Consider the following 15715-nt stretch of genomic DNA (forward strand, 5'->3'; position numbering starts at 1 on the left):
TCATTTACAATTTAATAGAGACAACTCCAGATTTAGGATCAGGTGGCATTTTAAGCACAAAATTGGATAACAGTGGGGGGAAATGGAAAACTGAATTTAAATTGAGAAATAATGCATTAAACATTTTTAAACAGAAATAAAGAAGTTTTTGTCATTTCTTAAAATCGATTTAAAACACAAGTGTTCAGGTTTCAGCCCTATCACAGTCTGAAATTGTGTGTCACCAAGGGATGAGATATTTCCATGACTAAAAGGTATTTGTTTTATAATAAAGGGCAATTTTTACTAACCATGACACATCTATATTTGAAGGATTAGCCTAAGAGAATTAGGGTAATCAGAAGAATTTTGAAACTGCATCCCTAAAACCTACCCACTCTAGTATATATGGATTAATTATTGTTTAAAGCTAAAAGCTATCTGAAAGACAGGTTAAATGCCCTAAAATGACCCAACTAGAATATCTTTTGAAATATATCAAATACCACTTGTTTTTGAAGTAAATTGATTTTCCTATTACATCCAAACAAAAAAATTAAGGTGATTACTTATATTACCAAGAACCATGTCAATTTAATATACATATTTCACTCACACCAATACTGCACAAATACCAGTATCTAATATTTAGATACATTGACATATGTATAAAAAGTGAAATAAATAGTTTGCAAACAAACCCCTTTTCTTTTATGTCATTCCAAATAATGTCTATATTAGGAATTAATGCCCCCAGGGCTTCTTGCATCTCAGGTCTTTTTACTTTCAGTAAGACTATTTAATTAAGGCCCTCTTTTTCATACAACAGTAAGCAAGCATGTTTATTTGGCTTAGCTACACGTACCATGAGAACTTGAAATATGAAAATTTGTCATATGTAGTGGAGAATATGGCAAGCTTTCAACAACAGCCTTTGAAGTGACAGTTATGGAATAATCGACATCTCTGTATTCAATCAGTTCATCTAAAAGTGTTCAGTAATAAACATTTGCTGTCCTAGAAAATATTCCTGCAATTTGATTTTCAAATATTCCTGCATGCAACATTGTGGATATTTATTTCCAAAACGGAGGAAATGTGAGTAAAGAATGCTTATATTATGTTAAGGCTGAAAGATATATAAAATGTAGAAATGGCTTGGAAAATGTTTTAATAAACATTGGCTAGCAGGTAGCTAGCCCAGATTCCTGACTCATGTGTGTCGGAAACCATTCATCTGCTCTGAAGTTACACACCAGTTCCCTTGGGTGGAAGGCATCTTCTTGGCGAAAGACCAGAAGGCTCACAGTCCCTTCCATCTTGGTGCTTCTCAACAAGGAAACAACTTCCTCCTGGGATTTGCCTGCTAGATCGACTCCATTAACCTAAAACGAACAAAAAGTTTTCAGCGATGATATCATGCAAACAGATTAACAGGAGACAAGACACATTCTAGAACGGACCATGTCTGCCATGGAACAAGACTCATTGCATGGTATATTCTGCCCTGATCTGGTAACCACCAGGCTGCTGGGGCTAATAATGAAAGGCATACCAATTATCTTGAAGCAAGGCAGGAAACAGTCAATCTTTCAGATCTCATCAATAAATCAAAAGCATAGCCACTAGCACATTAACAAGTAACCAGAGATACAAATATATCTACAATGCCACACTGGCACAAAACTTCCTATTTTTGAACTGAGATTCCATGATGCCTTTATTCATCACAGATTTTCTTATATCAAAATTAAAAAGTGCCACCCTTACAGGGGTAGTAAAACACACTAAAAATATTTTGGTAAAAGCATCTTAGCTTTCATTAAAATGTTATTGAAAATTATGACAATAAATTTTTATCACTAAATAGCAAACACAGAAGAATCTCTATAAAATAAAAAGAGGGCAAGAAGTATTTCATCTCAAGATTTTTCAATGTTTTAAGAGAATTCTACCAGAAAAAAAAAAAAAAAAAAAAGAGAGAGATTTTAAACAACCACATCCTGGGGAATCTCATCATTGTTGTAGAAAGTATAATAACATTATCAGCAACAGGACATAGCTAACAGAAATGAGAATGGAAATTTCTTTTAAAAAGTATCCAGTACTACTCTCTTTAGACAGAAATAACATTGAGTTAAGGCAATTAAGTGTATCACTTAAATAGCAACATCAAAACTTTCTTGTAGTTAAAATATGTTTTGGAACCTTTCAGTAGTAACAGGTTTAAAGAAAGCAAAAATTTTCTAGATTATTTTTAAAAATTAATCACATGATACTTGTTTTAAATGTACAGGCTTGAAAATATCCTACTCAGAAAACTTTTTTGCCCGTGGAACTGTTGGTATTCTGTAGATATAACTATGGATACTATAAAGTTAGGTTAAAATATGCCTTGACAGCTAGAGAAAAGAAAGCCTAATTCTGAAGAGGTACAGGTCGCAGGCCCTTCCATTCCATAAAAGGTAGAGCAAAAGCCTCTGTAATGTGTCACCAAGTAAAGCGATTACATGATGAAAGGGAGACACAAAAATAAAGTGATTACTTTCTGCGAGGAAGAAGGCGGCAGGGGCCGGGGGTGTGCAAGGAGAGGCAGGGAGAAGGACAGGGAGATAGACTGTTTTTTTATTTAGGGGCAAAAAATAACTAGGCTCATGTCCCAGATGAGACACTTTCTAAATGAAACAAGCTACAGTTACAAATGAGGACTAATACCCACCCTCACTCATAGCCTGAGGACAAGAGGCTCTTTCAGCAAACAATATCAGAAACACAATTTGTACTCAAACCTTTCTTTTCATTGGGCTTCTATCTGTATCCCTTTAAAACATGGTGTCATGCTAATAGACAAAGAGGAAAGAGGAAGATTGAAGGAATCTAGGCCTGAAGTGTATATGCGGGAAAAAATCTAGAAGCTATTCCTTGGTTTCATTACTTTTCAAAAAATCTTTAAGAGGACAGCTAGAGCTGGAGAGATTCAAGCTACATATGAGACTACAAGTTAAGAAAAAAGGATAACATCATAAACATTTACCTTAACATTAGTATATTTTTTAAAGTATAGTTGATTTATAATGTTGTATTAATTTCTGATGTACAGCAAAGTGAGTTAGTTATACACATACATATACATTATTTTTTAAAATAACCTTTTCCAACTCCATGCTCCCCATGCAGAAGGCACAGGTTCAATCCCTGGTTGGGGAACTAAGATCCTACATGTGCACAGCACAGCCAAAAAGAGAAAATACTCTTTTCCAAAGACGGCATATATGGATATGTACAGTTGATTCACTTTGATATACAGTAGATATTAACATAACACTGTAAAGCAACTATACTCCAATGAAAATTTTTTTAAATAATAAAATAAATACTCTTTTCCATTATAGTTTATCATAAGATATTGAATATAGTTCTCTGTGTTGTACAGAAGGACCTTGCTGTTTACCCCTTCCATATATTTAACATTAGTTTTTGAATGCTAGTTAATAATTACAAAACACAGCACTTACCACTAAAAGACTGTTTTCTAAGGAAAACACTAAGAAAAACCACTAATAAGGCACCTTCTTTCTCAATCATCTTCACCTTAATTTCTACATGCACAAAACTCAGGCAAACAGAAATTAGCCATCCTACGTATGTCAAAGAGAGCCTCGAAGACCAATGAACCGAAACCCATGAGGTACAGAAAGGAAACTTTGAAAAACTATCTTTTTTTCCCCCTGACATTTGATTTTTATGTCTCAATTCATTCTCCACGCTGACATTTCCAAATTTCCTTGTTCTTCTCATCAAGACACACTGTTTTCATTTACTTCATTTGTCTCTGCTCTGATTCCAGAGGAGATAACATTTCTATACTGCCAGACATAAATTTAAAGCCATCCAGAAATATAACCTAACAGACACTGTACTTACATAATGACAAATGTTATGTTATCTCATAAACCAAATGTCCAAGTAACTAAAAATTTATGAGTGAACTAAATGAAAGACATTTCTCATCAAATAACAAGGAGAAATGTAAAACTGAAGCGGAAATACATTGTTTTAGGATGCATACTACTTCTAAAATATATAATTTAATTTCAAATTTTATGAAAATGTTAGGAAAACCTTGACCCTTAAAAAGAGAGCTTTTCAAGAATTATGGAACTTGGGATGCGGGAAGCCACTCACCTCTATGAGCCTATCACCAGCCTTCAGCCGGCCATCTTGGATGGCAGCACCCCTTGGGAGGATGTTTTTCACATAAATTGGTGCTGAGCCACCTATTGTTACATCCCTGGAAGTGATGCTGAATCCCAAACCTTCTGTACCTGAATGTATAACAGGCAAAAAAAAAAAAAAAAAAAAAGTGAGATTTCACAGGTAAATATACATAAAGGATTTGCTATTATTCTCTACTTCATCTTGACACAGGTATCCATTTTCACACAGGTATCCATTTCTTTTAATACTCTAAAATTTTTAATAGATTTTCAAAATAGACTAAATTGTAGCAGGTTTAAATGGTACATATGTGAAGATTCATTAGTCTAAGAAGTAATGGGAACATACTCAGGTGAAAATAATATACAAATATGCCTGCTGAATGTTTTTAAATCTTTGATTATGAAAATAAACAATTTCTCTACACACATACACACACACACAAAACAAACCCTTCCTTTAAAATTCATAGTATCTCCAATATCAAGTGTTATTGTGCAATAATGGTATTCAGATTTGAAGGGTAGGCAGTAAAGAAAAGGAAGAGAACAAGTCCAGGATGATGGAAAAGAAACAGTGAAATGTTTCTAGATATGGATAACAGGACCTCCCCAACTGACAGGATAAACCATATTATCTTTGCCTCATTCTTTGCTAATTCACCTAAATCTTACCATGTATATTTCCTTAAAACAACAAAAGCAAATTGCCCATCTGAGACCATAGCTACCAAGTCTGAGGATCATCATCTAATTCTTAAAGGTACTGAAACCAATGACACAATTACCCATCACTGTGCTGGTTTGTATAATTTCAATTCCAGGCTCTTTGGCAGCTTTCTCAACAGGCACCCTTCTAAGTTCAATACAGTGAAAAGTTCAATGCAAAAAGTTCAATTATCAATGAAACCAACAATGCAGCGAGTCAGAATAACTCAGGATAAAGTATGGAGATAATGACAAATTTCTAATGATTCACAGAATTTTTATCTCTTCCAATGATGATTAATTTCTACCAGAGTTTCTTAAACAGTTACTTTTTAAGGTATTGGGTTCAATTCCAGTTAAATTACATGAGGACAAATACTTGTTCATAAAGGAAGAATAAAGAGATGTGTAAAGGGATGAAAAATCTTTATAGAAGAATTCATTAATTGGATGTAGCACTCAGTAAAAAATGGTAAGTAAGGGTTTGAATCTCTAGGTAAACAAACATCCATGGGAAAATAAATATGAATAAAAATGTGGGTTAAAGAAGAAACAAAGTAGAAATGAAAAAAAACATGGTACTTATAACAAAACCTACTGCAAATATTCTCAAATTCAAACAAAACATTCATTTACTTCAAGTCTGAAATCACTTTAATGTGCCTGGGCTGTTAATTTCTTAAGTCTTTTGTGACGAGTTGAATGGCATCTTGTCTATATGAAATTTTCCTAATTATTCTGCTGGGACTTTTCCATATGTCTCTGTGCTTTCATGAAACTCTAATGACTTGCAATAACATTTATTAAAAAAAATCTAAATGATTCTCCTTCTGTAATATTAATTTCTATGAACTACAAAGACTGATTGTTATATGAACCTCAATACTATTAAAATATCAGCAATAACCCCTAAATCTGTAAGCCAAAAGTTCAGACAATGACCTTTCAAAGAAAGATAAATAGATATCAATTTTCATTTAGCAAAGCCAACAAAACATTTTGCACTGACTGAAATAGATCACTGACCTTCTCCTCTGACTTTATTAAAAAGCTAATTTCTACAAAAGAGCAGGGTACTTGAGAATGCCAAAATGACAATAAATATTAAGAAATCATAATTATGGAAGGAAGTACATAGGAGCTATTCTCTTTTGACATGTTATATGACATAGTTCCAAAATTATGCCAAAGAATCATTATAATGAAGCCTTTCCTTAGGATTGACCTCAGTTTACAAAGAGCTTCTGTCATTCAAATTGTATCAGTTAACTTTGAACTGAATTTAAAGTTTAATACTGACAAACACTATGTTTTTGATGTACTTCCTTAAAAATGTTAAATGCAACAATAATAATTAGAAAAAATAGTATCTGTTAACTAGAATGAAAGCTTGTCCAACTTCAATCATTAAAGCATCTATATTTAGTACTTAATCAAAGACAATGAGCATTCTTTGTCACTGTTGTTTAGAGTGAACACAGTTTGTTTGTTTTTTTTATAAAATATTTGTAAGTACTGGCAGAATGCACAGGCAGTTTCTGCCTTTTGCCATATAATCTCATATTTAATAAATGAAAATCAAGCCAGATTCTATGAGGCTCCATATCAATTATATAACTCAAGGTCAGAAAAATGTTTAAAAGAAAACCATTATTTCTATTTCATGTTGAGCTAGCATAATCTTTCTAAATTAGCTTCTGTAACATATGTAATTAGCTTCTGTAATACATGTAATCATTTATTTTTAAATACTATCAAAATAAACTATTCATTTCTGTATTCAAAAGAGTGATTCTTTTAATGGCAAATAAAATTTCACTTCATTTAAAAAGTTCATACTAGATCATAAGGTGGTAATATAACAATTGTATGGGAAACCATAATTAAACGATGAATATGCCTATATCAGAGTAAAAAGGCAGAGGTACTTATGAACTAACATCTCGGTGACAATGGAAAATATTCTTCCTCTGTTGAGAGACCCCAAGCAGAATTTTATGTTGTATACAACTCTATTTGTGCTCCTTGATATGCTTTTGCTTAAAAACCAAGTCCTGTCATTTACCTGATATTCCTGTATTAACAGGAGGAGACGGGTTTAAGCTGATATGATTCTGTATTTGCAAGGGGCTTCAAAACTGGAGTGAGACTGTCAATTCCTGATCAGGTCAACCAAGTATTTGGAGGTTAAAAAAGCCAGTCACCAGAAAGAAGGCTTTTGTGGTTCACATAAAGTCCAATGAAAGAGTATGATTTAGGAAGGAAATAGGAATCTCAGAGTTTACAGCATTGGAAACCCTACACCAGATGAAAAGAAGAATGGTCTCAGTGTCAGGATAGGGAAAAGTTTCTAGTAAGAATCTGCCACCAATGGCCACGTGACTTGCAGCAATCACTCAACCTCTCTTGGGTTTCTTTCCAACTAACCGTGGGAGATGGTTGACCTCATAAAAGGAGAAACATTCTTTAAAATGACACCATTTTGAGGGACATGATTTAAAAACACATAAAAATGCTCAGCTAGAAGGGATGATTAACAGCAGTGTCTGGAGGGGACAGTGACAGGGAGTCAGAAAAGAGCCTAGCAGTTTGCTTGCTCTGAGTCATGGAGAAGGCCAGAGCAGACACACATCACCCAGCATGCAGGGTTTTCTTATCTGCAGGTGGAGATCCTTACAAAACACACTGATGTAAGGCATGGGTGAAGTATTAGCCAGGGCCACTCCAATTCTCCTTGGCATATTAAGAAAGGGAAGCAACAGGATATTCTAGAAGAGCAGGAGACAAGGGGCCAAAGGTCTCCAGCATTCCACCAGGAATCGCCCATAGTTTCAAAGGAATCAATCCCTTCCCATCACCAAAAGACAGACCCAAAGTGGAAGAAGGGCCTCTAGTTCTCTTGGACATCAAATGGGGCACTCAAAACAGTCAAAGCCTCCCTGTTGCTTTGGGCTTGATGGTAACATCCTGAATCCCATTTCCTTCGCTCTCAGCAATGGTACTGCAGTCATAACCACTACCTCTTTCCTAGAAACATCAGGTTTAAAGCCTTATCCTCTGAACTTGTAGATGTAAACTTTTATACAGCAAAGGGATTCTGAAAAGCATAAAAAAACACAACTTGAAATACTTTCTTTAAAAGTCATGTCAGTTGTAATAATGAGATAAGACTTAAGGTGCTTGGGGTTAGTTGACAGAAAGCTGACTTGACAGGAAGATCGGTTGTACCTTTCTTGAGCTGGATGTTAAGCTTCTTGCCAATTTTTTTGGTGTTGTAACCACTGCTGGGACTCAACACATGGTGTCCTGCCAGGGCTGGAGCGGCAGGCGGCTTTCCCGAGGGCTGCGCGCTCTGAGGTAGGAGTCGGGGGTGAGGGTCCGAGTGCTCGGATGGGGGATTCAGCCGGGACGCCCTGGGCAGAGCCTGCGGCCCCGCGCTGGTCACGCCCCTGTGATCCACATGCTGGCTGTCGGGGCTGAAGCGGCTCGAGTAGTAATTGTTCCTCTCGCTTTGGGACAGTTGTTCATACTGCTCTTTATTGGCTGCGGGAACCACATGGAACCAAATGATGGATGTCCGCATGGCTTGGCGAAACATATGTTGTGCTCTGGGTTTGAGGAAGAATGGAAAGTTAGCAAAAAAAGACTGGCAAACTCAATTAAGTATATGTATTAAGCAACAAGGATGGACAGACTTTGTTGAAACTAAAAACAACCCCAATATAAATTTTCATTCTCAAAAATGACAAAACTGTCTACAACTACAGTTGAAATGCTGGGTCCTGCACTGTCAATCATTCGGTTATACTGTAGCTTTAAGCATAAGAGGTATTATCATTTCAATATTAAGAGAAATTAAATATAACCTCTCTATAACATTATCCAATAGGACTTTTAAAAATCATTATTAAGTATTTCCTTGCAAGGAGACCAATCGAGTTTTTAAAGAAACATACTTAAAAATACACTTAGAAAACTATACAAAGTGACAATCTATTATTTATTGGAAAAATTAATCCAAGTCTCTACATGCAAAAAACTCTCAAGAATGCCAATACAGCTTCAGTGACCCAAGAGCAGTTGGTCGCAGTGCAACTCCAAGACCAGTACAAGAAGCTCCTCCGTTTCATCTGGATCCCTAGTCAGGCCTTAAACTGGGTCCTCATAATTCCTGCTCATTCTTGCCTTACTTGATAGGAACTGGAGAATTTGTAGCTTTTTAATTGAGTAAGGGCTTGAATCAAGATAAGGAAAATCTGCCTGCTTCTCATGTTATGTGTGACAAAGTTGGTAGTATGAGCTAAAGTATAATAAAAACTAGCAACCTGGTGAATTTTCCAGAAGGTGAGGGAGTTGCCAAATTGTAAAGCCTAAACTGGGCCCATAACATCTGAAGAAGTGCCGTTAAAAACTATAGTCTAATGGTAGTGATTACCTGGAGTTTGATGAAATTTTTAAAAGCTAGAGAATGGCAGAAAATTCCCCTCTCCGGCAGGAAGGCAAAGACCACAGACACGTGGTCCGAGGCACTCCCATCGCCTGCACTCCGTCATGCCTGATGCAGAAAAGAGCAGCAATGAGGCAGCCCACACTTACTGTTCAAATCTTCTATTTCGAAGGTCGCCATCATTAATCCTGACAATGCAATCATTCTCATGAAAAAGGTTTTCTTGTTCAGCTTTACCACCTTTCTCCAATCGTTTTACTAATAACCCCAGGGTTCTGGAATATTAAGAATGCAAATCGTTACACATGTAATATTGCCACTGTGCACAATACCCTACTGCTTTAATGTTGGTATTATATTTACAAAGACTGCCTAATAAAGGGGTGCATTAAATAGCTATTCAGACATTTTAAAATAACACCAACACAAAAATCATGATGGTATAAATGGTGCATAGAAAGAGATCTTTTCAATAAATATGAGCAATTGTTTCTGGAATGTCAGAGTCGTGCTTCTGAAATAAAGTGTACACTTCTCTCTATGCTTACAAATGCTCCCAACAGAGCGGGCCTAACGGCTCGGTGGCTGAGGCAGCGGGCAGAGTGAATGAGCATGGATTTGTGAGCAGTCTGGCAGTCTCCTGTTTCAAGCCAGCTGGTACAGTGCTGATGGCAACCCCAACTTTCCATGAAAGGAAAGGTAAGGAGGAGAAGCTCACCCGGGTGCATTGCACATTTGAGAAGGAGAATTGGGAAGATTTCAAAAATAGAAGAGTTTCCATTCCTGGCATCTGAATTTGATATTGCTTCATGTTCTGAATTTCAAAACTTGTTAGGTCTCCCAGAAGTACGTAATTTGTTGCCATTATTCCCTTTGGAAGAAAATAGGAAGCCAGGGACAAGTTCCAATCTTGGCAGTCACCATTCAGCTCCCAGTGTTAAGTCAAACTTCAAGTAGAAAGAAAAGCCTGAGTGAACTTTTAGAGACCAAGATGGAGGGGGGAAAAAGATTATTGCAAATGTACTTGGTCTGGAGCACCAACTCCTTGACTGACAGGAGGGACATTCTATATACCCCACAGAAATAGCAAACACTATATATGATTACAGCTTCATAAGTAACAGGAAACCTCACCTAGTCCTGATGCTCTGATTTACTTGACGGTTAGCATCTATTCTGTATCATGATCATGTTAAAATTTTTATGAATTTACTTTCAGTTTGTCCCCAGCTTAGATTTTCTTTCATAATCCTAATATTTAAAGACATAAAAAATACCCATATGGAAACTAGCATTTAGAATCCTGCATAAACTAAAGTTGAAGACACCAAATTTCCAATCACCTATCTGTATTTTCCAACAGAATACAATCTGCAGTATGTACTGTCCAATAGAAAGATGCCCCAATATTGGAGATTGCATCCTGCTTTTAAACCTGTGAGGTAATTGTTGCTGTTGATCTCACTGCCCTGTCACTGTCACTTAGACACACATCTTATCTCTATTGTCGCCCTGTCAGCTCCTGGAAAGTGGGGAACATGGGCCTGAGCTTGTAGTAAGGTCTTGACAAATGAAAACTGAATGAATGGGTGCTTAGGTTTATCTGAGGCAAACAAATCTCCTAACAAGTTTTTGCAAAATAGAATAAATGAAATAAAACACAGAATCAGATCCTCTTTTTCATGATGGTATCATTTATACCAAATACAGGACTGAGCTGAAATGCATTGAGGTGAAGGTCCTCTTGTTTTTGGGGTGTTATTCTACAGTTTAACCCTGTTTCTTTGATGAATACTTACTGAGTCACTTGATGTCATTCTAATTTTTATTATTAAATATAGTGAAGAGGCACAGTGTCTTACTATGGTTAAGTATACCTACTGCAAGAATTAAGAGGAGATGACATTTAAATTGCCTTTTGGTCATGTTAATAATTGGGGATTAACATCCACTAGTGGAAGAGTCTAAGAAACTTGGTGACTAGTGAAAAATATGGCGTGGGTCATTGTTCGTTACTTGCCATCATATATTGGAACTAAGTCAATATAAAACTCCCCTAAGCTCAAAGGCAAGAAAAAGTACACTGACCCAGCAGCGTGAGGCGAGCTGTCAGGGTCCCTGCTTGGCAGGAAGTGATGTCTTACTGTGCGTCACCAAAGTGCACAGTAAGTGTAAAGTGACCCCTAAAATGTAATCAAACCCACAGTGCACCTTCCTAAGCTTCCCTATGATCTGTCTGTGTCTATGGGCTTCCCAGGTGGCTCAGTGGTAAAGAATCCACCTGCCAATGCAGGACACACAGGTTTGATCCCTGAGTTGGGAAGATCCCCTGGAGAAGGAAATGGCAACCCACTCCAATATTCTTGTCTGGGAAATCCCATGGACAGAGGAGACTGGCAGGATACAGTCCGTGAGGCCGCAGAGTCAGATGGGAAAGAGTGACTGAGCGCGCGCACACGCATGGGCAACTGATCAAAGTGTTCTATTCAGAGGCATCACATCATTAAGATATACCCAAGTCTCTGTTGAGTGGGACGAAATAACAAGAGAAATCAAATCGAATCACAGTTATTGGTAACAGTGGAACCAGAAGAAGACATGAGGCCACTTTGCCATCCAAGCATCCACATGAGAGCACAGCAGAAAGAAAAGATGACTCAGCCACCCACAGGCAATCCTAACAGAACCACGACTTGGTATCACTTCTGCTGCTAAAAGCTGCCTCAAAGGACCAACAACAGTTCTTTCAAGTTCATGTGTTCAGCCCCTGAGTAAAAGCATGCCCTACCAAGAGTCACTCCAGCTAATTAGTTTTTAATCACTGAGATCACGAGCAATTTCTCAATACAGTTACAACATTGCTGTGATCTCAAGTGTCTAAAAATTATTATGTTTTTATATATTCTGAAGTACTTTGTGTATTCTGAAATAGAATATTTTTAGGGAAATGGATAAAGTCAGACCAAGTTTAATGGAAATTACTTAGCAGGTAGCTAGTATGAGTCATTTGTTTAAATTTATAAATTTATCTCCAATAAAACCTTTCAGTATCTATAACAGTTTAAATCATCTAACTTGGAAATCTGTAATTTAATTCTACAAGTGGCATTAATATTCTTCAGATGAATAGGTCCATGGATTTATATTCATCTGGATAATCATTTTTCTTTTCTTAAATCTACTTTTCCCCCCATGGGAATCATTCCAGGATAATAATATACAGTAAAAAGGCCTGACATGCTTCATTCATGGAATGGCTTGTCTTTCTATACAGGCCCTCTTATACAACCAAATGCTTGAGTAATCCTCACAAACAGTAAAAACGCTACAAATCAAAAACAAGTATGCTATCATATTTACATGAAATATTGCCAAAGTTTATTAAATGAGTTTTTAGAATCCAATATTATTAAAGTAGTCGCAGAAACCTCAGAATCCTCTTTCACAGCACTAGAGACTAGAGAGCTGATGGGGTGGTTGAGGGTGGGGGGGCAGAGGAGCAGAAAGGGAAAAATTTCACCCTGACTGACACAGCAAGTGATCAGGGAAACAACAGAACAGACTGAATTAAGGAGACGTCAGTAGCCTGCTGATTTCCAAGTACTTGACCACACTATTAGAATCATTCTCTTCAAAAGAATGGATTAATTGAAAAGGAAAATGGTACAATCTGCAAAATTATCCTGTTTGCTTCACTAGGTGAAAATGATTACAAAAGGAATGGGAATGAACTGAACGATCAAAAAAACTTCACAAGAAAATTGAACTGATAACATGACAGCCAAACAGAATGAAGAGGACCCTCTAAAGGGAAATCAATGGGAAGTAATAACAGAGATTTTCATCTTCCTGGAAAGTTGTGTCTGCCAGCAGAGACGTCTCCACCCCCTCCTGCCCCCACTGCCCACGAAAAGGCAGTTCAGATAGTATTTGTAATTAGAAACAAATTTTAGGAGTCTGTTTTCCAAATTCAACCAGCAACTAGAATTCCCTCTAAAGGAGTAAAGAAGCGAGTGCCGATGCTGTTGTGATTCCCTTAACACTCTTATTAGAGAGAATAATTAAAGGTCGTGAAGGTCAGAGCGTTTTGGCATGACTCTATGCCAGAGTAGAGAGTGGTTTTCCTTCTTGGCAGTCAGTACCAGAATTCCTTATTAGGGGCAACCACTTTTCATCAGAAGAAACCACTTTGCGAAAGATAGAAGAGCGAGGAGACGGAAGAGTCGGGCAGTGGGAAGGGGAGGTCGCTTGGGGAAAGGACCAGGGGCAAAGCACCAGCCTGACTGTGCTGGAAGGTGCAGGAGGACGAGCAGGTCATTATTAACATAGCAGGGAGGTCAGCTCCGGGAAGCCACAGCATCAGGGCTCCCGGTTACATGGGGCAGCACCTCTTCACATCCTGCATGAATTTAATGTGAACCCGACTTGGCAAGATGCTTTCTGGGCAAGTGGATTTCTCCTGGTAAACTGAAAACATCCCCAAAACTACCTCTCTTCCCTGGTCCCTCTATCTTTTCAAAAATTTAGGGGAAAACACACTACGTCCGCTATGTACAAATCCCACTTCTGAATGAATTTCCTACATTAAAAAATATGTAAATACACACATATTTCTTTGAAGTGTTTCACCATGGCTTTTGTACAATGTTTCTTATCCCCAAAAGGGGGCGAAGAAGGAGAATACAGCCCCAGAGAGCCAGCCGTGGAAAGGCAGCATCTCTGTACATGATTTTGGATGCATAATTAGAAATTTAACTGCTTAGATTATATTAAGGATTGCACCACTACATTTTTACAAGGTTCATTAGCCTAATTATACACTTAATTAAAACAAACTCAGTCACACATGTTAACATTTTCAATCCTAAGTATAAATTACAGCCAATGATAAAACTGAAAATAAGTAACAAATGTTTTATTGACATCTAAATTGGCTGAGCAAGTCTGAGTTTTGCTTTGATAACGTAAACTCCCACAACTGCCACCCAGCTGTATGGAAATGATCATAATTCATCTTAATAAAAGCTGACACAGTGTAAACACCACAACTACAGCAAAAGCAAAGAAGGCATGAGCAGAACGAGCTCCCAGCAGCAGGACTCTCTCCCCTCACTGAGCCTGGGACACTGGGCTGGCAATGACCTACATTCAATCCCTCAGAACCACAGTAAGAACTCCAAGTTAATTAAAAAAAAAAAAAAAAAAATCAAGATTTAACCTTTAGTGGATGAGATAAAGTGGACCAAAACATGGCAAAGTGAAAATAGAGAATTCCTTAAAATTAGGGCAGAAATTATAGGCATCAAACTACTACCTTTAAAAAAGCAAGTTTTATCTAATGTAAAACACAACTCTTCTCTCGAAAACAAATGCATTTAATGTGTCCCCTTGATTTGAACAAAATGAATCTGCAGCTGAGAATGAACAACTGAAATCTTCCAGACAGAAGGATAGATTCAGTAAATAAATTGTGTTTTTTGGGAAATGAATTGAAATAGAGTACTCAAAGTGCAAGAGGATATTTATTCTTTTAAAAGTAAATATTCAACTTAAAAACTCTAAGGTGAACTGAAATATACAAGCCTCAAATAAAGCTCTTCTGAACACCTGAGCTGTTTCCATGAAATTCAAATTGGCTGTAATTCTTCATTAACAAATACACCGAACTACCTAAATAAGTGTGTACTGAAATTCTCAAATTTATTATGTAAGAGTAAATTTTCATCTCATATTCATAATAGAAGAGATCACTTTGAGATCATATTCCACTATTACACAGTCTCAGCACTTGCCTAGACAACCAGAGCCAAAGAATTGATGCTTTTGACCTGTGGTGTTGGAGAAGTCTCTTGAGAGTCCCTTGGACTGCAAGGAGATCCAACCAGTCCATCCTAAAAGAGATCAGTCCTGGGTGTTCATTGGAAGGACTGATGCTGAAGCTGAAACTCCAATACTTTGGCCACCTCATGCGAAGAGTTGACTCACTGGAAAAGACTCTGATGCTGGGAGGGATTGGGGGCAGGAGGAGAAGGGAACGACAGAGATATGGTTGGATGGCATCACTGACTTGATGCACATGAGTTTGGGTGAACTCCAGGAGTTGGTGATGGACAGGGAGGCCTAGCGTGCTGCAGTTCAGGGGGTCACAAAGAGTCAGACATGACTCAGCGACTGAACTGAACTGAGACAACCAGAACACCCAGCATTTAGAGGTAATCTTAAAGCGCATCACAGGTAGATAAGTGGAAGGTGAAATGTCAACACCATTCTTATTATATTAGCTGTCACTGCCAAATACCTCACTAAAGGAATTTTACACGCATTTTGTAAGTTTCTGTATTTTCTTATTTAAACCATACAAAGT

General features: G+C 37.2%; 1 protein-coding gene across 32 annotated transcripts in view; it reads right to left on the reverse strand.

Moving 5' to 3' along the window:
* Positions 1–15715, reverse strand: part of PARD3 (par-3 family cell polarity regulator) — a 579687-nt gene that overhangs the window by 236984 nt on the left and 326988 nt on the right. For all 32 annotated transcript variants that reach the window (XM_044928208.2, XM_044928201.2, XM_044928194.2 and 29 more), the window contains 4 exons: positions 9501–9626; positions 8133–8512; positions 4165–4304; positions 1236–1364 (listed from right to left, as the gene is read on the reverse strand). In XM_044928208.2, the coding sequence (XP_044784143.2) occupies positions 1236–1364; positions 4165–4304; positions 8133–8512; positions 9501–9626 (775 nt within the window). The remainder of the gene's footprint in view (positions 1–1235; positions 1365–4164; positions 4305–8132; positions 8513–9500; positions 9627–15715) is intronic.

The sequence above is a fragment of the Bubalus bubalis genome, chromosome 14 (genome assembly GCF_019923935.1).
Source record: "Bubalus bubalis isolate 160015118507 breed Murrah chromosome 14, NDDB_SH_1, whole genome shotgun sequence".
Lineage (NCBI taxonomy): Eukaryota > Metazoa > Chordata > Mammalia > Artiodactyla > Bovidae > Bubalus > Bubalus bubalis.